Source organism: Colletotrichum fructicola (assembly GCF_000319635.2).
Source record: "Colletotrichum fructicola Nara gc5 chromosome Unknown KSG_Nara_v1_contig09, whole genome shotgun sequence".
In the NCBI taxonomy this organism is placed as follows: domain Eukaryota; kingdom Fungi; phylum Ascomycota; class Sordariomycetes; order Glomerellales; family Glomerellaceae; genus Colletotrichum; species Colletotrichum fructicola.
In genome coordinates, this window is record NW_027094059.1 from 2,761,104 (window position 1) to 2,784,440 (window position 23,337).

Consider the following 23,337-nt stretch of genomic DNA (forward strand, 5'->3'; position numbering starts at 1 on the left):
CCCGGGGGAAGCTGCTTCCATTTCCACGTCCACAGGTTGTACCTCTGTACCTTCTCCATCTCAACTCCCGAGCATGGAGTCGTGGTCGCAGCCAGCAGGCGCGTCAGAAAAAGCAGGACCTGGCCTGGCCTGGCCTGCGGGAGGAGGCAGCAGTGAGGAGACGGACGAAAAAAAGGACAGGGCCAACAAAAGAAACAAAATTAATCCCCTCGAAATTCTCTCTCTCAACCCCTGCTCATGCGCTGCAAGCTCTGGCTACTGCCACGACGACGATCGAACCACCCATCCGTCATTGCCTCTTCGTCCCAAGCCTACCTGATCTGAGTTGCCTGCCCTGAAGGTACCTTCGTCCCTGCCTCACCCATCTCTACGGCGGCAGGTACATCTCTTTCCCCCCTCCACTCCACTCCACTCCACTCCAGGTCTCCTCCTGCCGGCGTTGGGTCGGTCTTCTTTTCTTTGCCCACCTCACCCTGCTGCTGCACCTGCACTCGGTGCACTCACTGGCCGCCCTGCGACTCGCCTTCTCATTACAAATCTGGCCGGGTCGCCGCATTTTGCCCCTCCGCCTGCCGAAGCGAGTCGATCTGAAGCACCACCATCTGCAACTGCCCTTGAACTTCACCCGCGCCCGCTACCCGCACCACGCTCCCAGCAAGCACCAAGCACCAAGCACCCGCACCAACCGCTCCTCCTGCTGCACCAGCTGACGACACCAGCCGCTGCGTCTCCCAACAGCTGCCGGTCGCCCTTCAGTCACAGTCCCAGACACAGACAAGCAGACAGAGACAAACGTGAACGGCACCACTGGCCCTTCTCCGTCTCTCGCCTCCTTTCCCCGTCCAACGTTCGCTACTCGTCTCCCGGCTCGGCCGTTGCTGACCTCGCCGTACCTGGCTCCACGTCCTCTCTCCATCGAATTTATTACGTTTGCTTTCCCCGCTGTTGGCAGACCACGAGCCCCATCCAACCATCCCGCACACCCCGATCACCCAACTTGGACATCGCCGTTGCCCGCTCCGTGACAGACCCCGATCGGCCCGGAAGGATTCTTGCTGCGCCTGCTCTTCGTCGCCGCGCCTCACCGTCGTTGGCCTTCACTCATTGACTTGTTCATCTTACATGTCGAAACCCCTCACCTGGCCATGACCACAATGACCGAAGCTGCAGTACCGCCAATTCCCGCTGCCGCGGCAAAGAAGAAGTTTGCGACCCCTCCTGTTAAGATTGCTTGCCTCTCCTGGTAAGTCGCCCTCTCCCAAGCCAGGCGCCAGCTGTCCCTTCCGGATGAGTATGCGGCGCAGCAAAGCATGCTGCCGTTGCCAACGGGCGTGGCGTTCTTTGCGATGGTCAAGCAACCGTGGCTCACATAGGAACAGCCGAGCTTCACGAACACGATGCGATGGAGCAAGCCCTTGTGCCAGTGTAAGCATTTGCTGTTCCCAGTCTCAGGATTTGCTGTAAATGAAACCCGTCTTGTTAACATGAAGCAGTGTAAGAGCCGGGGGCGCGACTGCGTCTACAAACCGAGCAGAAGAGGAGGCGCTCGTGTGAGGCGGAAACCGCGGCCGGTTGATGAACTGGCTCAGCAGAACCCGGGCTTCAATGGCGACATGCCCGTCGATGAAGCCACTCCTCAAGACCGTGAGTCGTCATGCTTGTGACTGTGACCGAGTAGACCTCTGACTGTAGCCGTAGCCATATCCCTCCAGAACTACATCGACCCTGGAGCAGGCCTGAAGCAGCTTCAAGACTTTTTCCAGGACAGCGATTTCATCTTTGACACCTTGTTCATGTCTGGCGTGCCCGGAAGCACCAGCGGCGAGAGCGCATCGGAAGCCTCTTTCAACTTTCCCACTCCCCCAGTTCCTGTCGCCAGGACATACAAGAGCGACCAAGCCATGTAAGTCCTGCTGAATGACTTGAAAATACCAGCAGCTCACCATCTCACAGTCTGGATGCCTACTACATCTTCATTCACCCTTTCTTTCCGATTCTCCCTCCGCCTAGCGGTCTGCCCATCGACCAGGCTGTACCGCACTTCCAGAATGACACGGAAACATTCCAGGACGAGTACCAGCCCTCGACCCCGGTTAGCTTGGCTATATCCGCCATCTTGGCTCTGATTCCATGCGCCAACGACACCAACCACTTAAGCAAGGAGTCTGTAGTTTTTAGACGTCGTTACGCCCAGTACCTGGCACAATGCGCTGTCGAGAGCATCGAAATCGAGTCCGAAATCCCCGACTCATCCATCGAGCCACCAAAGGCCCTGAACGAATCGCCAGATGATTTTCCCCGGCAGCAGTTCCACCCTGGCGTGCCATTGGAGCTGGAAAGCGTCATCGCGTTGGACATTCTGAGCGTCTACGAGTATGCACAGAGAGGCAACTTGAAGAAGATGCAAGCGAGGGCGGGCCAGGCACTGGTATCCGCCATGTCCCTAGGAATCCACGCCTGCACCGAGGACGACATTTTCGCCGAGGCTCGACGAAGAGTCTGGTGGATGACGGTGCGTTTTGCTGATTTAGATCTTGTGTATTTTGCTAACGCGGCGTCTGGCAGTATATCTGTGTATGTCAAGGGTCCATCGTCAGTAATACTGTGTGTAATCCCCCTTCATCCCACTTGAAGCACTTACTGACGCTGTGGAGGAGCCGACCTTTTCAGTGTTTACGCCGAGCTACACGACCAAGTACCCGACCATCCAATCAGACCCTGAGGTATGTACTCAATGTGCCTCTTTGGGACGAAGGCTCACCATTTGGCAGGCCTTTGCCGTGTATATTCAGGCCCAGCAGGCTATCCTGTCGGCAACACAATTCGTGATTGAATTGAACAAGACGGTCAAGAGTGGTGGCGACATGACGCGCATCTACGCGAGGATGAAGGAGATGGAGCAATACTTGGAGCCCCTCAACACGGTTGCAGATTCGTGGATACTGCAGTCCACCACGACGACGCCACTAGATCCCACTGAGGAGATCCTTTCCCGGTCTCTCAGGTGTATGGCTCGGATCAAGCTGAATAGGCGAGTATCTCCTATCAAACTCCGAGCAATTGCTGACCACCAACAGCGCGCGGATCAAGATCCACCGCTACTGTGCCTTCTTTGACATGCCCGTGTTTTCAGGAAAGCACTGCGACTTGAAATCCAAGGCCGACAATGACAACGGCATCGAGCCCAAGTCGTGGCCTTCGTGCTCCTGTAGCACAATGATGACCCTACCTTCGCCGCCAGTGACTAGCTCAAATGGAACAGCCTCGCCACCAAACTCGGGAAAGAGATCTCCTCAGTCGGACCACTCACCCAATGGGAGCCCGCTGGCGACTTTTCCTTTCAGCAGCCACCAGTCGGCTAAGATTTGCCTCAAAGCGGCTATCAACATTGCTAATTCGTTCGACGACTTGCCATACCCGAACCCCTTTGGCCAGCTCTGCCCTGCGCCGTGTTATCTGGCGCCCACGTCGACTATTGTGTGCCCTAGGACCATGCCTTCCTTCGCTTGCTGCGCCATGCAGTGCGCGTATGCATTGCTGATGGTCAACCACAAAACAAAGGCCATGTATCCCGAGAATGCCCTGACAACCCCGATGGTGGAGAGCTTGCTTTTGCGCCTGCAGACGGGCTTGGCCTCCATCTCCGCGACGCTTGAAAACTATGCTACGGCCTTTGAGGCCCTCGGCGGGATGCGTGGTGAGACAAACCCCTTGCAATCTATCTATCGGTAACCTGCGCATGCTAATTTCCTCCTGCAGACCAAATTCGCAGTGTTATCGAACCCACCATGATGTTCGATCCCACGGTCTAGGAAACGGCCGAAACGACCTGACCTGCGGTCGCCCATTCGCTTCCGGTCTCCTTGCAGGGAGCCTGCATATCGCCTGCATCTCGCGTCCACGCGTGACGGCATCCCACGGCATCTCAATGGGATCTGGGCGCGGGCTCTGAGTGGGTCTCGGGAATATCTGTACGAAAAGGGGGGCATCGCGGGGTTTGCTCGTTTATCAGCAAAGGCCGGCGATCGATCAACCCCCCGTTGCACGACGACGCAATGCAATGCTATGCGATCTGGGGTATCATGCTGGAGTGGTATCGAACGATTGAAACGAAATGATGGAGTTGCTTCAAGGGCGTTTTGGGAGCATTTAAGATATTGGGCTTTGCCTGAGACGTTTGCCTGTGTTGGAGCAAAAGTTTCAACGATTTCGGAGTTGAACCGGAACTCAAAGCGACGACTTAGACTATTATTACCCCTCTCAATCATTCCTTACCTTTTTCTCGTCCGTTCAAGATGCCTGTCTCTGGTTCTCTGAGTAACGTGGATTGGTGAGGATCCCGGCCGGCTTTTGGGCCTTCAAAAACTGACACATTGGCCGAACAGGGAGCCGGATTTCGCCACGCTCGCCGTCCACGGTGGCCAAGAGCCGGATCCCGTCAACGGTTCAAGAGCGGTCCCTCTGTATCAGACAGCCGCCTACAACTTTTCCGATGCTGCCGGTGAGGACTTGGTGTGTCACGGTGACACAAGGCACGGCTAACGAGTAGCAGATGGCGCCAGCAAGTTTGCATGGAGCAAAGATGGCTACGTCTACACGCGCATGGGCAACCCGACCAACAGCGTCTTCGAGTCACGCATGGCGATGCTCGAGGGCGGCGTCGGTGCCGTCGCCGCCGCCTCGGGCCACGCCGCGCAGTTCATGGCCCTCACGAATTGCTGTGAGCCAGGCCAGAACTTTGTGAGCACCAGCTGGCTGTACGGCGGCACCTACAACCAGTTCCGAGTATACATGAAGAAGTTCCATATCGACGTCAAGTGGGTTGTGGGCAACGAGCCTGCCGACATTGACGCGGCCATTGACGAGAACACGCGGTGCGTCTACATCGAGACGATCAGCAACCCGAAGCACAGCGTGCCCGATATCAAGGCGATTGCGGACGTCGCACACAAGCATGGAATCCCGCTCATCGTCGACAACACGTTTGGCATGGGCGGCTACCTGTGCCAGCCCATCAGGCAGGGCGCCGACATTGTCACGCACTCCTGCACCAAGTGGATCGGCGGCCACGGCACGTCCATGGGAGGCATCGTCATCGACGGCGGCCACTTTGACTGGAGCGCCTCGGGTAAGTTCCCAGGATTCACGGAGCCGGCGGACGGATACCACGGGCTGAAGTTCTGGGACACATATGGATACAAGGCTCTCTCAGCCAAGGTTCGCATGGACAGCATGCGCGACTTGGGACCCTGCATGAGTCCCTTCAACGCGTGGCTCTTCCTGCAAGGACTCGAGACTCTCGCCCTTCGAGGACAACGCCACGCGGAGAACACACAGAAGCTGGCCGAGTGGCTCGAGGCGCATCCCAGCGTTAACTGGGTGCTCTACCCCGGCCTCAAGTCGCACCCCGACTACGAGTACACCAAGAAGGTCTTTACCAACGGCGCAGGCGGCGTCCTGACCTTTGGCGTCGTAAGTCTACTTCCCCATCTATCTTCCTGGGCCTCAGCTAACCACCCGCCAGGCCGGCAACATTGACCAAGTGCGCGCCGTCGTCGACAACCTCAAGCTGTGCTCGCACCTCGCCAACGTCGGCGACGCCAAGACGCTCATCATCCACCCGTGGGTGACGACGCACCAGCAGCTGCCCGACGAGGAGAAGATCAAGGGCGGCGTGACGCCGGACCTCATCCGCGTGTCGGTCGGCATCGAGGGCTTCGAGGACATTAAGAAGGACTTTGAGCAGGCATTCGCGGCTGCCGGGCTGCCGGCGGCGGTGAAGACGGGCGGGGACCCGTTTGCGGCGGCGCTGAACCTCGTGTCGGGCGGGTTCATGGGGAAGAGCTCGACGGGCGCGCCGAGACCCGGGACGGACGGCACGGTGCAGGTTAGCGCTTGAGACGGGGTGGCGTAGCATTGAGGGAAGCGAACTTTTTTGAAAGCATCTAGTTTCGTTTTTGGTGGCAGCGTCCAAGAATAAAATACATTCAATTTTGCTGAAGATATGGTATTTACCCAAGAGGAGAGAAGCCCCCCACGTCTGTATCTGCGTCCGGCCCTCCCCCGGGATCTCAGACATTGAGATGCGTGTCATCGGCGGAGCTGTCGTGCAGCAAGGTGCCGGTCCCAGTGCTACCCCTCCCGCGTGGGGCGGGCAGAGAGAGACAGAAAGAGCTTAATCGCACCTCCTTCTCGAGGAACCTTGACGGTTCTTTTGCAACAGTGAGTGGAAATAACCTTGTGAGTGCGATGGAAGTTTGGGGCTATTAAAAGGCTTCTCCCGCTGGTTTCACTGTGAACTATCAGATGACATCAGCGCAAACACAAACCTAAGGGACGACCCCTCACGATATCAGAAGCAAATATGCCACCTGCGAACCACAACGTCAACCTACTAGTCACCACGGGCATCGTCAAGCCTAGTATCCCGTATACTGCTCCCAACACCGCGTCGGCAATAGGCAGCAGCACCGCACGCGGTAGTTCTTACTACGCCCAAGCGGATAGGTGGCCTGTACCTCGACCGGTCGAAGCTCCGACCAAGGACGACAGCCTCTTCGATTACATCGCCCGTTCTGCCACGCCGTTCGTCGTTATCCGTGTCTCCCGCTCGCCTGTCGCAGCGGAGACATCGAGCACTATCCTCACCCCCGACGAGGAGGAAAAGGAAGCAGACGAGGGCAGCAAAGACGCAGACAAAGAAGCGCCAACACATACACCCACCAGGCCGACAACAATGCCGCAGCGCAAGCCGTACGACGGGGGCGGCATCGTGCCCCCGCACATCCGCACGGCCATCGCCGAAAGCGAGAATGCATCCACATCCGCGACGGGGGCCGCAAAGACACCCGAGACAAAACCCGCCGCAAAGGAGATTCGCGCGGAAGAGTTTACGCGCAGCGGCTTCGTGCCCGCCTACGTGCTGAAGAACATCGCGACAAGCGAGGCGTCGACGGCTGAGCAGCGCGCGGATGCGCAGGGGACGTTGGATACGGACGAGGCGCGGCGGGAGCGTGGGAAGGATCGGGATGCGGAAGGGCAGGGGGAGAAGTAATTGCCAGAAGGGCTGATGAGCAGATTGCAGAATTCAACACAAAACACTTGGCCGCGTTCTAGAAAGACGGTGACATGTTCCGCGTCCAAAGATGGAATCATGCTGGACCCCTGGAATGCACCCATCGCGGGGTCCACCGCCAATTTTGGCGCGAATTCGGGTGCGACTGACCAACACCTCGCGCCCATTCGCCCATTGACAAATGTACGTTTCCCCCCCGGTCGGATCATTCGACAATCGGGAACCCGCGGCGGCAGGGTCAGCACCAGCACAGCCAGCCCGCCCCATTCCGATCTGACGGTGCTTGTGTTGAATGGATGCTGCCATTTTCGAAGGGGTCGCGTGCACCCCGCCAAAACTTTGTGCCTGCGCGGTGGGTCCAACGCTGCCAGCTTTCAATGTGTGCTGGATGACTGCTTCCAACTCAGCCCGAAAGGTGGCGCCAGTTGCAAATCAGACCACCATCATTCGGTCCCGCTTCCCTTCCCATTTTCTCCCCTGGTGCCATCAGCTCATCAGCTCATCAGCGCATTATGACGCCAGCGCGACAAAGCGTAGGGAAGTGTGAGAGTGGTTTTCGCGATGCTCAAATATCGTGTGGTCCCTGGGGTCGAGTTTGGGCGAAGAAGTTCCTGAATTCGAAAACAACAGTTGGAGACGCAGCAATTTGGCTTTTTCGGAGAAAAGACCGTCGCCGTGACTTACACGAACCATCGCCAACAACATCACGACCATATTGATACCCTCAAAAGCTTCATTCGCATCCCGAGAAAAAAAGAAGAAGGAAAAGCAACACCGCCAAAATGGGTCTCATGCGCCACATGAACCACGTCGACCGCGAGGAGCTCTACACAGACCTCGAGGCCCGCATCCGCTACCTCCACAGCTTCCTCGACTTCTCATCAAGTCCGTCATCCCCTTCCCCTTCCCCTGCCCTGCCCATCGCCCACTCGCCGTCTTCCAAACACAGCACTAACAGCCGCCGCAGAAGACATCGAAGCCCTCATCTCGGGCGCCAAATACGTCAAAGCCCTCATCCCCGCCGTCGTCAACATCGTCTACCACAAGCTGCTCCAGTACGACATCACCGCGCGCGCCTTCACCACGCGCTCCACCTCCTTCGAGGGCCCCATGGACGAGGTCCCCGACGACAACTCCCCGCAGATCCTGCACCGCAAGATGTTCCTGCGCGCGTACCTCGCCAAGCTGTGCTCCGACCCGAGCAAGATGGAGTTCTGGGAGTACCTCGACAAGGTCGGCATGATGCACGTCGGGCTCGGCCGCGCGCACCCGCTGCACGTGGAGTACATCCACCTCGGCGCGTGTCTGAGCTTTATTCAGGATGTGATGACGGAGGCGATTTTGAGCCATCCGAGGTTGCATATGCAGCGCAAGATTGCGCTCGTCAAGGCGCTGGGGAAGGTGATTTGGATCCAGAATGATCTGATGGCGAAGTGGCATGTCAAGGACGGCGCGGAGTTTGAGAGGGAGGGCGGGGAGGAGCCGGTGATTGAGGAGGAGGGGTATTTGCATGGACGGAAGATTTTGGAGAGCGAGAGCGATGAAGAGACGGTCGCGGCGGGGCCGAGGAGCCCGTCGAGGATACCCAGGACCGAGGGCGTGTGTCCGTTTACGGGGATTGCGAAGGGGGTCGAGGGGTTGAAGGTTGATGGGGAGAAGGAGGAGAGGGTTGAGGCTTCGGCGTAGATGAGGGCATGATATGGCGTTTTTGGGATATGCATTGGGCTTGGGTTTGGGATAGAATAATGATTGCATGGTTCATTTCATGTGTTTGTTCTTGATGCTTCTTGGATGATGATGATGCCTGTTACCGTGTTTGGCACCATGAAGATGCGTCTTTCATCGAAGAGAGACAGTGTACAAAGTGGTACGAATACAAGGCAATCGACGCAGTGAGAAGTGAAGAAGGCCTTTGGTTTGGGAAGCATCACTGGCAAAAGACGGCATCGCCCATCAAATGTTCTTGAAAAGTCTGGTTCATCAATCTAAGGAACAAAGCGAAAGTCTTCCAAGCTGTCTGAACGCAAGACACAGCATCTTGTCCAATTAACTCCACCCGCCAATCTTGCCAACCCAATTCCTCTTGCTGGAAGATTCATGATATCGACGCGTTGGGCAGCCTACGTCATTCTTCCCTTTGGCCAACTTCAGCAACATCCATATCGTAATGCCCAGCCCAATTCGCACTTCAGCGTCTCAATATTTCCACCGATGGCGTATCACAGCTGAAAGTCCGGTCCCTCAGTCCGGCGTCTCTTTCGACCTTGATGCATCGAGACTTGTCCAAGCACATTCTCCATCGTGCCCCTCAGCTCCTCCAGCTTCGTCTCCAGGTTCGTGATGTACGCATCCTTGTCGTGGTACCGCCTCTTCATGCCATCAGCCTCGGCCACCTTCGCGGACCACTCCTTCTCCAGGCTGGCCATCTCGTCCGTCTTGTCTGTCATGGCAGCCTTCATCGCGTCGAGCTTGCTCTCGAGGTCGGAAGCCCGCTCGTGCGCTTCGCGGGAGATGTGGCGCTGGCGCTCCAGCTCTTCGCGGCCAGGCATGGACGCGTGTTTGGGTGTTTGAGGTTGAGCGCGGAGGATGTTTTGTTGGAGTTGCTTGATGAGAGCGTCCTTGTGCTTCATCTTGTCCTCGAGGTCGCTGATGTACTTTGATTGCATGTCAAAGCTCTTTTGTTCGTTGATGCGAGAGAAATAATTTTCGCTTTCGAGCAGCCGATTGTGGTCCTCCGCATTGACAAGATCAAGTTTCAACTGTGCCTTGTCGGTCTTGAGTTCCTTGCTGACACCCTTCACTTCCTCCAATCGATTTTGGGTACGTCGAATTTCTTGGCCAAGGCGCTTCGTGCGATGTTTGAGTTGCGTTCTTGCAGCTTCCAGTTCCTCGTGGCTCTTCTTCCTTTCCTCGGAGCGAGCTCGCATCTCGGCGTTGTATGAAGAAAGTTGAAGATTGCTCCCTTTGAGACCCTCGTTGGTCTCCGTCAGCTGATGAACCTCCGACTTCAGTCTCCCATTCTCCCGTGACACCTCTCCAAATTTTTGCTGCAGTCTCTGATGTCTCGTCATGTGCTGATTCGGAAAGTCGCCTTGCTTTCCTGCGGCCTCTAGCTGTCCTCTCAAATCCACAATCTCCTCAGCCATGATGCTGCCTCGGTCCCGAAGGCGTGCAATCTCGTCGGTCATGATGTGATTATTCTCCCGTTGACGCTCGATCTCATGGGCGCTCTCAGCAAGCTGGTGCAACTGCTCTTGGATCTGAATCCTCAAACTCTGGTCCTGTGCTGACGAAGCCTTCTTCGAATTCCTCTGCTCCAACGTCTTGCCATTTCGTCGGAGCTCGAGCACCTCTTGCTCAAAGGCCCTCTGAATGATACTAAGTCGAGTGGACTCCCAGTTGAGCTTGCGCTTGTTGACTCTGTCCGGACCGATGCACTCCTTATCGCAGCAGTGATGATAGGCCTCTCCGCCGCTGGTGACCATGTGCCACTTCAACTCTGGGGAACCGGGCGACTTGGTGTCTTTGTTGAAGTGAACGCGGCATGCCTTCGTGATGACGAAGCCATTGTGGCGCTCGTCTTGGATTGTATGCGCGATGATGGTGATGGCGACAATGTCGATGATGTCGTTGCCGATTCGGAGAACGTCGATGACGAACTTCCAACGGTCGCGGGAGATGCGGAAGGTGGTGCCGGTGCCGGAGAACATGCGCAGGAAGAGGCTGAACTCGTCTTGATTGGAGGCAGGGAAGTCGTAGGGGGGTTTGGAGAGGTGGTGGATGACGTCTTTCCATCGCCTCCAGGCCTCTACCGAGACGTTGAGCTTCAGGTTCATGGTGGCGATGTCGGCGTGTCGGCGGCTCGGTAGGTAGCGATGATAGCAATGGAGTTTGAATTTGAAAAAATGCTTGATGGGGAGAGCAGATGTCGCAGATCAACGGCGCATGATCGGTTTTGGAAGGAAGCAACGTTCGAGGTGAACGTGTCGAAAATCCCGTTCGGCAGGGTGGAAAGCGCGGAAGTTGTGAAGAAAAGAAAGCCGGTCGAAAAGAGGAAAGTAGCGCGTCAAGCGAATCCTTGAAGACTCGGTTGTCGTCTGAGGAAATTCTGCAGCAATTGAATGAGGTGTGATCAAAATTCTGATCACACGAGTGAAGGATGAAGAGGCAAAAGCGGTGGTTGGCTGGGAAATACTTGCAGTCCCAAAAAGTGCCGGAGGTGAAGGTCAAAATTCGCTTGCCCTGTACGGAAGTTGCGCAGAAATGGAAACTGCACTTGATTTCAGGCAGCAATCTTTGTTTTTGTCTCCATCTATCTAAGTGCTAGCAAACTTCACCCCGTGAAAGAAAGATGACGGCAATGAAAGCCATCCAGAATTCTTCCCAGATCCGGCATTCGCGAGCTAGCTGTGTAAATCCTACATCTCCTGGACCTCTTTGCCTCCTAGAAAATCTCAGTACTCGAAGTCCGGGCCCTCAGTTCGACGTCTCTTGCGTCCCTGGTACGTCGAAACGTGTCTGAGTACGTCTTCCATCGTTCCTCTCAGCTTCTCAACGTGTTCTTCGACACTCTCCAAATAGGCCTCCTTATCCTTGCACCGACACTTCTCTTTGTTTCCTCCGGCCTCCATGAGCTCCTTGGAATGCTTCTCTGTGGCCGAGGCCAGCTCATCTGTCTTGTTCTTCAAAGCCTTTTTCGTCGTTTCCAGCTCTCTCTCCAGCTGAGAGACACGATGCTGCTTTCCTGACTCTTTGCTTGCAACATCCTCACCCTTCGCCGTGAAACGAAGCTCCTTGGCTAGCTCCTCGAAGAGGGCGTCTTCATCGAAGCTGTCTTCCTTGATGACGAGCTCTTCATCGTCCGTGTCGTCGTCGCTGGGTGATTGAGGCGAGTCTTTTCCTTCCCCAGACACCTGCTTGTGGATGACCTCTATTCTTTCGTATTAGTGCGTGTTCTTACGACTCGAGCTGAAAGCAGAACTGATTGACTCACCTTGCGTATCCTTATGGTGCTGGAAATCCTCTTGGATCTGAACAGTGACTTGATGAGTACTGTTCTCTGCAAGCCCTTCTCCATTCGCATCACCGGAATGTTGACCCGTCAGCTGCCTCAACCTTTCCTCTGCGTCTTTGGCCCGAGACCGGAACAGCTCAACATCTTCCTTTAACTCCGTATTGAGCTTCTCAAGTTGCTCTTTCTCTTCGGTAATTCGCCAGACTTCGGATTCAAGCTGCGGCTTTTCCTGCGAGTGATTGTGCTTAGCTTTGACTGAAGACGTCGATGAAGTTTCCTTATTTGACAGATTGTCGCGTTGGGCCTGATCAAAAGGCCCGGATGGAGCCCAGTGTTGCAAGTCATCGATTGCTTTGCTGATGAATGAGATTGCGTCTTGTGTGCTGATGTTTTCGTGGACTTTGAGCGTCTTGCGTTCGCCCTTGGAAGCCAGGAGCGTGGCAGCCTTCTTGCATAGAGCGGCTAGGTTGCGAGTCAGCTCGTCATTAAATCCCAGGTCTGCCGTGTTCGTCATCGACGACTCTTTCTTCTGTTCCAACTGGGTAAGCTTGAGTGCCTGGATCTTCCTCTCTTTTGCGACTTTGACGATCTTTTGGCGTGAAATCTCTGCGATGAGACGGGGAAGACGGACATCCTTCCGAGAATTCTTCATCCAGTCCTCTCGGCAACATGTTGGCTGAAACCTGCCCCCTCTGTTGATACCCACAGTCTCCATTCCACGAATCCGTTCGACATGATCGGAAGCTCTTGGACAGTTGGCTGACAGCTCAGTGACCACCTCACCTCCGAGAAAACTACCTCCCACAAACCTAGTGACACTGAAAGCGACGATGTCAACTTTATCGGGAGAGGTCTCAATCAGGTCGATGATGAATTGACTGCCAGGAGCTTCGAGTCGAATGCTGTTGCCTTTCCATAGTTCGCCGTTGATGTAGTTCTGGAAACCCCCGTGGTCATCGAAGGGTAGTAATCCCCGGTCGATGAAGTAGGTTACTGCGGGGGCCCATCGCTCACAAACATCGGAGAGCAGCTGAGGCGCCATGGTGACGCTGATGTGCTTTGTTGTCGTTGCGATCAGGTCGGAGGAAGCCAAAGTGGACTTGGGGATGAATGAGTCTGAAATCGAACGAGGGCAAATTAGCTGGAGAAGCGAAAGTGAGCAGGACCACGTACCAAGAATGGAGCGAAAGTGAACCCATCTGCGGCCAGGTGGAAGACGACAAAGTACACGGAAGAAAGAAGAACACAACAATTTCTTTCACAAAAGAAACGAAACGTCGTGTTTCCTGGGCAATATTCTCAGTGTGCTGAGTGAGGTGGTTGCTGAGGAAATTTTGCCGCGGCGCAAGGTGAATGGGGCTGGAAGGAGTAATAGGCGGAAAGGTAGGTATCCATATGGTAAGGCAGCCTTTGAAAAATCGAAAGCGCACTTCAACCGACCGAAAAGAATCCCCGTCTTTATTTCTGCTGCCGGCAGGTACCGGAATAGTCATATTTGTTCCAACAGCACGGCAACATAGCCAAGATTTGAGAAAATAACAAATTCTGAAATTAAACTTCTTGGGTTACGAAAGGCGTTCTGCAAAGTAGTGTCATCTTACAAACTTCTTCCTCGAGGAAGCCTGTGAACCCAATTCCTCGCTCAAATCTGATCGAGCATTCATGCTCAGACCATCCGTTTCTGCCTCGACAACATCTCCAATCCTAGCTTTCCTGTGCCACGTCTCGTTTCCCAAGACACCCTTTCCACTTATCTCCTCTGTAAACTCCCAGATCCAATCCGACCATTCTCCTTCACGAAACCGGTGCTCATCCTGGCCAGCTCGCCCTCCGCAACCTCGTCATACTGCTCAAACTTGCTGAGAGCAACAGCCACGACACATCAGATGCCTTGCTTCCTCCAATCTAACATGAACTGGAATACAATGCTCCAGTGTCTGCTAGAGCTTCCGGTCAGTTCCGATTTGATGGTGTATGAAATGACGATTCGGGCCCGGGATGAGCGTGGCCATTTTCGTCAGGAGCTCGGAAGCTGGAGAACAATTGATTGTTGGAATCGTTCGCTTGCAGTCCTCGAAGGTTGCCTGGTATCTTTTCTTGCGGCACTTCTCTGAGTACAAGTTCCTGAAGACGCTTGAAGTCTCTGCTTTTGGTATCCATCGCGCGGTTACCGCGTGTCAGCTTTCTTGTCAGCTCATTCATCTCAGCCTTCTGCCGATCGACCACTCCTTTCAGCACGCTGTTCTCAGCCGCCAGTCCGACGGCCTTGTCTTCATTGATCTTCATTGCAGATTCCAGATGTTCGCCAAGATCTTCTCCGCCAGTCGAGGGCCCTTTCCTTTGTTTGGCGACCTGTTCGCGCAGACTTTGCAATGAAACATCCTTGATGGCATACTCCCGACAAAGGTCATTGATGGCTTTGTCTTTCTGGGCGACAAGCATTTTCTTTTGGAGGAGCTCACCCCGCAAGCTTTCAATCTCTGGCTCCAAGTCTTTTCCACGGTCTTCGGCGGCAGTTGCTCGATCTTCCGCTTCCGTCTTTGCGTCCTTATACTTGTCTTTGCTCTTGCGAAGCTTCTTGAAAGCCGGCGACTCCGCAATGTCATCCTCGGTAACAGCGACTACTGACAACTTTCGCTTCGATGATGTCTCGCTTTTCTTCTCCTGCAGCTGCTGTCGAAGTGAGGCAATCTCTCGGACATATGAATATTGGTTGACAGCGAGTCGAATTCCTTTCCAGTTCCCCAAGGGTGCCTGAGCGACATATGGTCCAGTCACCTCAACTCTGCAGCATTGCTTGTTTGTTTGTTTGTTTGATATTTAACGCCGTGGCGGCAAGGGCGCAGCCGCCCTTGCGGCAGACCTCCCGAAGGGTATGTGGCGTGGAGGGCCGCAGGCTCTAGCTATATACTCTGTAGTACACGTCTCTTCCTAGCGTCCTCCAGATCTTGCCCGAGGGCCAATATGTGTTCTATCCATCCCTAGTTCCCACTGGTGCCCTAGTTCCGTTATAGCAATCTGCTGTCCTGGTGACTATAGGTAGTCTGTTGTTTTTGAGAGGATAGGTTAAGTCCTATCTCTTAGTAACGCGGGCAGATCTTCTGGAAGAAGTCTGTCACGTCAAGGAAGGCCTGGAAGCCTTCAGAGTCGATAAGTAGACCCTTAAAGTAGCGCTCTAGGGAGCCTATAGGTCCTAGAGGCTCCCTTCGGCTATAAGGGTAGAGGATAGGCCACCGTTGCCTCCTCACTAGGGTCTTACGGCAGTAGACCAGGTGGTCTGCCTCTTTAGCCTCCCCACAGGAGCAGGTGAGCAATGCCTCTGTGTGATTAAAGCGTTGATGATACTGTTCAAAGTCTCCGTGGCCTGATCGTGCTGCCAGGAGATAGTGAAGGGTAGCTCTTGGTAGAGCTAGTTCAGGAGGGCAGCCAAGGGTGGCCTTAAGCCCCAGCTGGGTATAACGGGGGGGTGCTTCTTGCTTCCACCATTTCCTATGCTGGTGTTGTTCGCGTTCTTTGGCCAGTCGCTTAATCCCTGATAGGGTAGCTAGGAGGCCTCTTGGGGCTGGCAGTGTTGTGCCCTCCTTAGCTAGGCTGTCAGCCTCTTCGTTTCCTTTTATCCCTTGGTGCCCTGGGCACCAATGGGTCTGTATGTTCTGTATCCTTGCTATCTCCTGGATCTCCAGGAAGGCCGCTTGTGAGGAGTCTGGAGCTATGCCTCGGATCCCCTGAATGACGCTGGTGTTATCAATGCAGATATGTATAGGCTGGCCTTGGGAAGTAAGGAGGGCCCTTTGGAGCCCTGCCCTCGCCCCCTCTGCCTCGCCGTCAAACACTTCTGCAATGTTAAGGCGGCCGCACCCTTGGGCTATCCGTTTGTTGCTGCGGTAGATAACGAAGCCGAAACCTGTAGCCCCATTAGGGGCTTTAGAGCCGTCTGAGTAGATAATTGTATGGTTGTCTGGCACAGTCTTAATCCAGTCCTGAAACGCTTTAGCTGCTTTCTCTTTATCCTGGCCAGCTGTAGGGTCTTGTGATCCTGAGAGGTGCTGTGGCTGTAGGAGCAACGGCCTTGGGCACTTAGGTAGGAGGGCTGCTGTTCTTTGAAGCCTTGTTTGCCGCCGCCCTAGCTGGGAAAGCCTTGGGACTAGGGGGTGCTGTTGGTCAACCTTCTGTAGGCGTGTAGCGAAGCGTAGGCGTACTGCTTCGAGAGCTACTTTTGCGGTAGGCAGGCCAGAGTCTCGGAGGAGGCTGCTGGTTGGCGTGGTCCTCCAGACAGGTAGGATAGCCCTTGCTGCTACTGTTATAACCTTCTCTACCCTCTTAACCAGGCCCTTTTGCCTTGTGCTAACTGTAGCTATCTGGTTATCAGCGCTACTGCTAGTAGTAGTAGTGCTGCTGTTCCTAGCTGGTCTCTTTAACCCTGCATACCAGGTCTCAGCTCCATATAGGGCTATTGGGAGGACACAGGCAATGACAGCTTGGCGAGCAGCAGCGGCAGGGAGCCCCCCTTTGGTGTTGGATAAGTGCCGCAGGAACTGGGCCACTTTCTTTGCTGCTGCCACCTTTATATCGACGTGGTGCCGGAAGGTGAGTTTCTTATCAAACCAGACCCCTAGCCATCGTATAGGTCTAGTTGAGGCCTTTATAGTCAGGTCCTTTGCCTGTATATCTAGTAGGTCCTTCCTCTGCTTATGTTTCCTACTAAAATGGACCGCCTCGCACTTAGCAGGGTCAAATGCTACCTTATTATCTGTACCCCAGTTGAGGATCTGAGTGACCTCCTGGCTGAGGGCTGTAGCATTTTCCTCTAGAGAGGGGCTAGTCGCTAGGAGGCCGATATCATCTGCATAGCCAAACCGTAGCTTCTGGTTATCCGCCAGGATATCAGCTATATAGAGCAGAAAAAGAATAGGGGATAGCGGAGAGCCCTGAGGGAGCCCACAGGACAGAGGGAAGTCCTCTGTAGTAGTTTCCTCTAGCCTGACTCGGGCGGTCCGGCTGGAGGCGAAGGTAAATATCAGCCTAATCAGACTACTAGGCCAGCCCTGCTGTCGTAGCCTGAGGATAAGCCGGTTTCGTAGCACGGAGTCAAATGCCCCCTTAACGTCCATTGTCGCCAGGGTAGCAGTAAGCCCTAGATCCAGAGCCCTTTCGATCTCGTGGGTTAGGCAGGTTGTCAGATCGACTGCAGCCCTCCCTGGTAATGCCCCAACCTGCTGTGGGCTGGCTATCCCTTCTAGAATAGTAAGATATGCCATCCTCTTTGCTATCAGCCGCTCTAAACCCTTGCCTAAGCAGGATAGGAGGGCTATTGGACGCCAGGATCCAGTCTTTGAGAGGTCTGTTTTCCCTGGCTTCTGGATCATAACCACCTCTGCTTTACGGAAGGTCCTAGGGAAGTAGCCTGTTTGGACACAGGTCTGAAAGAGCTGCTGTATAGGAACACCTATCAGGCCCCAAATGGATTGTAGCAACTTTGTAGTAATCCCGTCAATCCCAGGGGTTGTAGCCTTTGTGAGAGTTGCCTGGCGTACTTCCTCAATGCTGACTATCTGTTGCCAGGGTATTAGACGCCTTGGGACTATAGGAGCAGCAAATGGGTTCCCAGGTAGGTCGTCTGTAGCGTCAAATCTCTCTAGTAGGGCCTTCCGCAAGGCTTGGGCTTTATCGTAGCTGTTGTTGATGGCCTGTCCATCCACTAGTAGAGGTGGGGCCTTGATAGCTAGGCCAGACTTACGCCAGCTTAGTATCTGGTATAGGTTCTGGCTAGATCTAGCCCCCTCAATCTTAGCAGCCCAGTAGGCACATTTTGCCTTCCTGACTGTGGTCAGAAAGGCCTTCTGCTCCTCTAGGATAGGCGGTGGTATTACTAGCCCAGGCTCTTGGATTTGTCGACGCCTTGCCTTAACAGCTGCTTGGTGGGCCTCTGAACACTCCTCTGTCCACCAGGGGGCTCCCCTACCCTGGCTAGTCCGTCTCTTCCCTACCGCCTGGATAGCTGTAGAAAGGAGGCTGACTAGTTGGGTAGCTAGGGAGTCTATTTCTGCCGGAGTAGGTGTATCCCCTAAGGTAGGCAGGGCTGGGATCCCTGCGCTTACTAGGTCGGCTAGCCGGAGGAGGGATGAGTCTGAGACTGTAGGGAGGCTTGTCTGGCACCTCTGTTCCTGGGTTTTTATAGGCATAGTTGTTGTGATAGCTTGGTGATCAGCCCCTGGATGTAGGTGTGGGCTGACATGGGCCTCTGCAAAGGGAATATTTGAGAAGGTGAGGTCTAGTACATGCCCATGGGTATGGGTTGGAGCCCCAGCTTCCCCAATGAACTCAAGATTATAGCCTTCAGCCCACTCTGCAATATCGTCCCCTCGGTTCCGGCTTTGGGAGCTGGGTTCCCAAGAAGAGTGGCGGGCATTAAGATCCCCAGCAATAAGGGCTCTCTCTGGTGGTTGATATCTTAGGAGGGTATTTGTTGTGTGGTTTGTGGGTTCACCTGGTGGCCTATAGACGTTTATAATAGTAACGTCGCCAGCTTTAATCCATAAGATATCCCTTGATTGGGTAGGTCTTTGTTGCTGTATGCGTAACCTTAGACTTTTGCGTGTGTAGGTCATGACCCTAGGCCTTGTGTCTCTGCTGTTCCAGAAGTCAACTGGCACATAAGAGTTATAGCCTGGGTGTGTATTAATTTGCATCTTATCTCTAAAGCCTGTCCAGGGTTCCTGGATCAGTACTATATCGATCTGGTCTGCCCAGCAGAGCTCCAGGAGAGCTGTATGAGCTGGGCTTATCTTCCCCACGTTACACTGGGCGACCCGTAGTACCCGTGGGGAAGCCGGCCTGAGCCTACTGCTCTGAGTCGAGGTCGAGGTGGGTGTAGGCATTAATAACGTTGTAGTCAGGTTTCTGTGTTACCCTCTGGCTTCTGCTGCTGCTTGGAAGCGGGCGGATAGGGCGGTTAGTAAGGGGGAGGGCTTCAGAGTCTTCAGCCTCATCCTCATCCATACTGCTGCTGCTTCCAGTTATGCTAGCAGTATCTGCAACAACAATTGAGTCTTGTGTAGGTGTGAGGGGTCGAGGGCGCTTAGATGTAGCGCCTGGCCTGGCCTCTGCTTGCTGTGTGCTGCCCAGGGAGCAGGTCTGGCTAGCTAGGAGGTCATCTGAGGCCTTGCCTCCAACCTTCCGGATCCCTCGCAGTTCCTTATAGGTGGGTATGACAAGTTTTCCGTTAACTAGTAGCGGTCTGGCTGGGCAGTTAGTGTGGCTTGCTGGGAAGGGCCCATAGCAGTTAGCACACTTGGGCCTGGCTAGGCATGGCCCAGCCTCATGAGTACCTAACGGCTTGCTGCAGTTCTCGCAGAGAGCTTGCCTGGTACAAAAGCGGTCTGAGTGAAAGCCTTGGCAGCCAGGGGAGTGTCGTTTGGGGGTACGCTTCCTTGGGGGAAGCAGACGGGCTGGGCCTGACTGGCCGAATAGGCGGAAGCCTTCCTTGACCTCTTGAGGGAGGGCGATGATGAGGCTTTGCGTAGCTGTAGCCAGGTTAGGGCTATCTCGGGTTGGGCGCCAGGAGAGGAGTCTTTGCTTTGTCCTTAGAAGGACCTCCTCCTCTATTTCAGATTCAATACCCACCTTACTTCCATCCAGGCTTGTGAAGTACAGGGGGCAAAAAGGGATGGAATACTGGTACCATCTAGTAGGCACTTCTACCTTCTCAGCTGTGAGACAGTTCTTAATCTCAGGGGCCCTCTGCAGGAGTAGGGCTTGAATCTCCTTGTTCTGGGGTCTCAGTGAGAAGCCAGTAGCAGTATGGCGAACCTCAACTAGGTCTTGTGGTTGTAGGTTAAGCTCTTTTGTGACTACCATTTTTACTGAATGAGGGGCCAGAGATCTAGACGTAGGGATATGTTCTGCAGGGAGCCGAACCAGTAGGCGGAGATCCTGGGTCTGTTTTGGCTTGTTTGCGTAGTTGGTGGGCTGCCGGCCTGTTGTTCGGCTCGGCCGGGGGCCGGGGCCGGGGCCGGAGAGGGGTCCACCTGCAGTGGAGCCTCCGACGGCCTGGGCGTACGTTTTTCCGGGCCCGGGGGTAGGGGTGGGTCCAGAGATTTCTGCGGTTGCAAATCTGGTAAAGGAGTCGATAAGGTCCTGGGCTGTAGCCTTCAGGCGTGCTGGAGCCGTCCCAATGAGGGCATCTAGGCCTTTTGCGAGGAGGTTCAGGGCCTCATCTCGGAGGGCCCGGCCTTCCCGGGCTTGCTGAAGGGCGGCAGTGGCCGGTTGTGGCCCTCTTCCCAGGGGCCAGATAGGGGGGGGCGTGAGGCCCCTCGGACGTGGGGGTAGGGAGGTAGGGGGGGGAGGGGTCTTCGGCAGGTTATGTATAGAGGATATGAGGCCGTTGGGGCCCTGCGAGGGGCCCGCGGCTGGCTGTGAGGCCATCGCGGGCGAGGGTTCTGGTCGTGGGGCTGGGTTTGGTGGTGTTAGTGTTAGGGTGGCGGGCCCAGCGCAGCACTAACAGTGGGTGCTGGTGGGGTGGTATGTAGGAGGGAAGTGTGCAGCATTGCTTATGGCTCAAGGAATTCTTGAGAATCCCAAACCAGGCAAGGTCCCGATTTTCAACAACCTTGTCCGCATTGAGAGCCCCGTGTATGTCGCATGTTCGAGTGATCAGCCAGCCGTTGGCTGTATCGGTGTTCCCCTGGGGTCGCTTGATGACGGAAATAGTGACGATGTCTTCGATAACGTCATCGCGGGATCGGATTACGTCGATGATGAACCGCCAATTGTCTTGATTCAGACAGAACGAGATTCCTTCGCCGGTATAGAGAGACAAAATCGCGTTGAGCTCAGTCTTTGTCTTGACAGGAAATTCATAGTCGGCGTGGAGCTCCTCAATTACCGGCTGCCATTTGGCCCAGGCGTCGGAGCTAATGAGGATCGGCATGTCGAGAAGCAGGGAGGGTACGATAATCGCGATGCGGGGCTGGGCGATTGATGAATTCTAGACGACCTAGAAGAAAACGCGTCAGCCAGACTGAAATTTGCAATGGACATGGGAGTTGCTTACCTAGATCGAAAGAATCACCAAATTCGCTTGCGTGTCAATCTGTCCGCAGGCCAAGTCGACTTGAGCAAGTGCAGAGTGGAGGCAGACGAGCGAAAGATTTTGCGAGACAGGTCGGAGGCGCGTTTGCGGGCAATGCGATGCTGCGGCGGCCGCCAGGTAGAGGTTGGCTCGAATTGGATGGATGAAAGATATGCGAGATGTCGGCGAATCTCTGCAAAATCCCCGCTCTTCAATCTCTCGTAATGAGACAGGTAGCGGTCGGTGCAGCACTGAAGTGTTGGTTGCCTCGGAAATGATGATGAGTTGAACGAAAAGGCTAGTGGAGTAGCTGCATCTGCTTTCGTTGAATGAGCTGGCAGCCCGGTGGAAGGAAGGGCCACATGCTCTTGCCTCACGGAATCTCCAGGCAGCCATTGAGTGAACGGGACAGCCCCAAGAACAAAGCTCTGCTCGGATGGAGCGTGGTGAAAGAGTATTCGGGCATCCTGCTGAATACCCATTGTGTTTGGAACATTCTTGAACACCCCTACCAGGCCAACATATGATCCAAATAAGAAAAAATCTTTCAGGCACATCAGACGTATCTGGTTTCAATATCAGCTTATCGATCCCTTGTTGAACGAAGCCCCGGGATTGTATGTTGGATGAGTGGTAACAAAAGGCAACACGAGTGGTTTGTTTCCCTGACCGAAAACAAGAGCGAATAAGACCAACATGACACATGTTTCCAAGTGTTGCTGGTGTGATAGACAAATCCTCTGTTCAACGATGCAGATGGGTCTTCCATGATAGCTGCTACTCCGACGTTCGTTGTTCGCATCACAATAGGTACAGTTGTGAGCTTGATACGTCCCCCCGAAGGCCACCCATGCTTGGGTATTTGTGAATATGGAAACTTGAGCGATGTCTAAATTGCTCAGGAATTTCTTGCCCCATTTTGTTCAATAAAGATGGCCTACATGCAGATGACTTCGCAAGCAACATTGAGTACATGAATAAAACAAGGGGCTTTCCTAGCTCTGGGGGGATCTGGAACGTTTAGATTTGATGGTAACTACAGTGTTCTTCGCCCCGTAAACACATCCAGATGTTTGGCAAGGCCGTCTTGGAAGCACAAAAAGCCAACGACGACGACACGCCCGGCCTCAGCAACGGATGCGCCCTGGCAGCATAGATGTGGATTCCCGCCGAGCCAGCGCAATTCTGTGTTCGCCCGTCCTGTACATACCACATTGCACTCTGAATCTGTGTCCAGGGCCGTTGCCACCACATCCATGCCCGCCCCGGAGCGACAGATGCCATTGTCCTTCACTTCAAAGTACGCATACGCTGGAAGACAGAGCGGTGCGCAGACGCCGCCGGGTCTGTGAGTGGCCTACGCGGTGCTGGGCCTGCAGCCGACGACGAGGGCAGAGTTGGCGAAGTAGTAGTCCATGTAGACGAACCGGAAGGTGAACTTCAAGTCGTCCGAGAGGGTGTAAAGGGATAGGTCCTGGACTTGAAAGGGCGCAATCTGATGTTAAACACTGGGCTGAGTTGATGGTCACTTGGTCGCCACAGAGATATGTGTCGGAGCCCTTGGTATTGGCTCTGCAGTACTTGTGCCTGCGCGACGCATTCGACATTCAGATGCCTTTTCTTTCCCTCTGTCCGTCTTCATGATTACTTAGATAAGTCTTTGGAAAATTCAAACACGGCATGACATGTTTCCAACGCGTTGTCTATCCACACTCACATGCTAGACATACATGAATAGCCTGATGTATGCACCTGCAAGTAGACTATCGCTGTGAACTCTTCAAGGAAAGCGACAACTTGAACCAAAAGGGCATCCAGCCCGTCCCGGACCGCATTGCGCAGGCTAATTAGGCTAGGTATCAGCGATCGCCACATAACTACTATAAGTCGACAGAGATTAACTCACATCGCTGCGAGCAACGTTGAAGGGTACACAAAAGCCTGTCGTACCCTCACCGCCAATATGGGCGCACGTGTCTACCGCTTTCTGGGCGCAATTTTGCTGTTCCTCGAGAGGACCACATTTTTGAGGCTTTCTCCCGTGTTAGCAAGCTATGCAGGATGAATTCAATTGGAAGAACATACATTGGTGATGTCAACCGGTACACAAAGACCTAACTGTGCTCGGGCTGAGCTGCACAGGAGCCCAGCGTAGGTAAGAGTTGCCAGGAAATGCAT

General features: G+C 54.5%; 8 protein-coding genes across 8 annotated transcripts; 4 read left to right on the forward strand and 4 right to left on the reverse strand.

The window, feature by feature from the left end:
* Positions 1–1,154: 1,154 nt before the first annotated feature.
* Positions 1,155–3,812, forward strand: CGGC5_v015067 (uncharacterized protein; the record flags this gene model as incomplete). Its single annotated transcript, XM_066153196.1, has 11 exons — positions 1,155–1,243; positions 1,380–1,425; positions 1,494–1,644; positions 1,699–1,903; positions 1,954–2,092; positions 2,162–2,512; positions 2,566–2,604; positions 2,655–2,723; positions 2,772–3,004; positions 3,078–3,697; positions 3,760–3,812. The coding sequence occupies 11 exons, from the start codon at positions 1,155–1,157 to the stop codon at positions 3,810–3,812; spliced, it is 1,995 nt and encodes a 664-aa protein (XP_066007467.1).
* A 483-nt stretch (positions 3,813–4,295) lies between these two features.
* Positions 4,296–5,899, forward strand: cysD-3 (Homocysteine synthase; the record flags this gene model as incomplete). The annotated part of the gene is made up of 4 exons (XM_032026883.1): positions 4,296–4,330; positions 4,386–4,501; positions 4,553–5,472; positions 5,525–5,899. The coding sequence occupies 4 exons, from the start codon at positions 4,296–4,298 to the stop codon at positions 5,897–5,899; spliced, it is 1,446 nt and encodes a 481-aa protein (XP_031876686.1).
* Positions 5,900–6,364: 465 nt separating this feature from the next.
* CGGC5_v015069 (uncharacterized protein) lies at positions 6,365–7,054 on the forward strand (the record flags this gene model as incomplete). The annotated part of the gene is made up of 1 exon (XM_032026881.1): positions 6,365–7,054. The coding sequence occupies one exon, from the start codon at positions 6,365–6,367 to the stop codon at positions 7,052–7,054; it is 690 nt and encodes a 229-aa protein (XP_031876657.1).
* Positions 7,055–7,857: 803 nt separating this feature from the next.
* Positions 7,858–8,761, forward strand: CGGC5_v015070 (uncharacterized protein; the record flags this gene model as incomplete). The annotated part of the gene is made up of 2 exons (XM_032026880.1): positions 7,858–7,960; positions 8,043–8,761. 2 exons carry the CDS (start codon positions 7,858–7,860, stop codon positions 8,759–8,761), a joined length of 822 nt encoding a protein of 273 aa, XP_031876658.1.
* Positions 8,762–9,294: 533 nt separating this feature from the next.
* CGGC5_v015071 (uncharacterized protein) lies at positions 9,295–10,911 on the reverse strand (the record flags this gene model as incomplete). The annotated part of the gene is made up of 1 exon (XM_032026879.2): positions 9,295–10,785. One exon carries the CDS (start codon positions 10,783–10,785, stop codon positions 9,295–9,297), a length of 1,491 nt encoding a protein of 496 aa, XP_031876654.2.
* A 618-nt stretch (positions 10,912–11,529) lies between these two features.
* Positions 11,530–14,531, reverse strand: CGGC5_v015072 (uncharacterized protein; the record flags this gene model as incomplete). The annotated part of the gene is made up of 4 exons (XM_032026878.2): positions 11,530–12,005; positions 12,069–13,205; positions 13,263–13,288; positions 14,074–14,531. 4 exons carry the CDS (start codon positions 14,529–14,531, stop codon positions 11,530–11,532), a joined length of 2,097 nt encoding a protein of 698 aa, XP_031876655.2.
* Positions 14,532–19,417: 4,886 nt separating this feature from the next.
* CGGC5_v015073 (uncharacterized protein) lies at positions 19,418–21,018 on the reverse strand (the record flags this gene model as incomplete). Its single annotated transcript, XM_066153197.1, has 3 exons — positions 19,418–19,612; positions 19,713–20,501; positions 20,698–21,018. 3 exons carry the CDS (start codon positions 21,016–21,018, stop codon positions 19,418–19,420), a joined length of 1,305 nt encoding a protein of 434 aa, XP_066007383.1.
* A 1,498-nt stretch (positions 21,019–22,516) lies between these two features.
* CGGC5_v015074 (uncharacterized protein) lies at positions 22,517–23,337 on the reverse strand (the record flags this gene model as incomplete). Its single annotated transcript, XM_066153198.1, has 3 exons — positions 22,517–22,633; positions 23,066–23,191; positions 23,245–23,337. The coding sequence occupies 3 exons, from the start codon at positions 23,335–23,337 to the stop codon at positions 22,517–22,519; spliced, it is 336 nt and encodes a 111-aa protein (XP_066007382.1).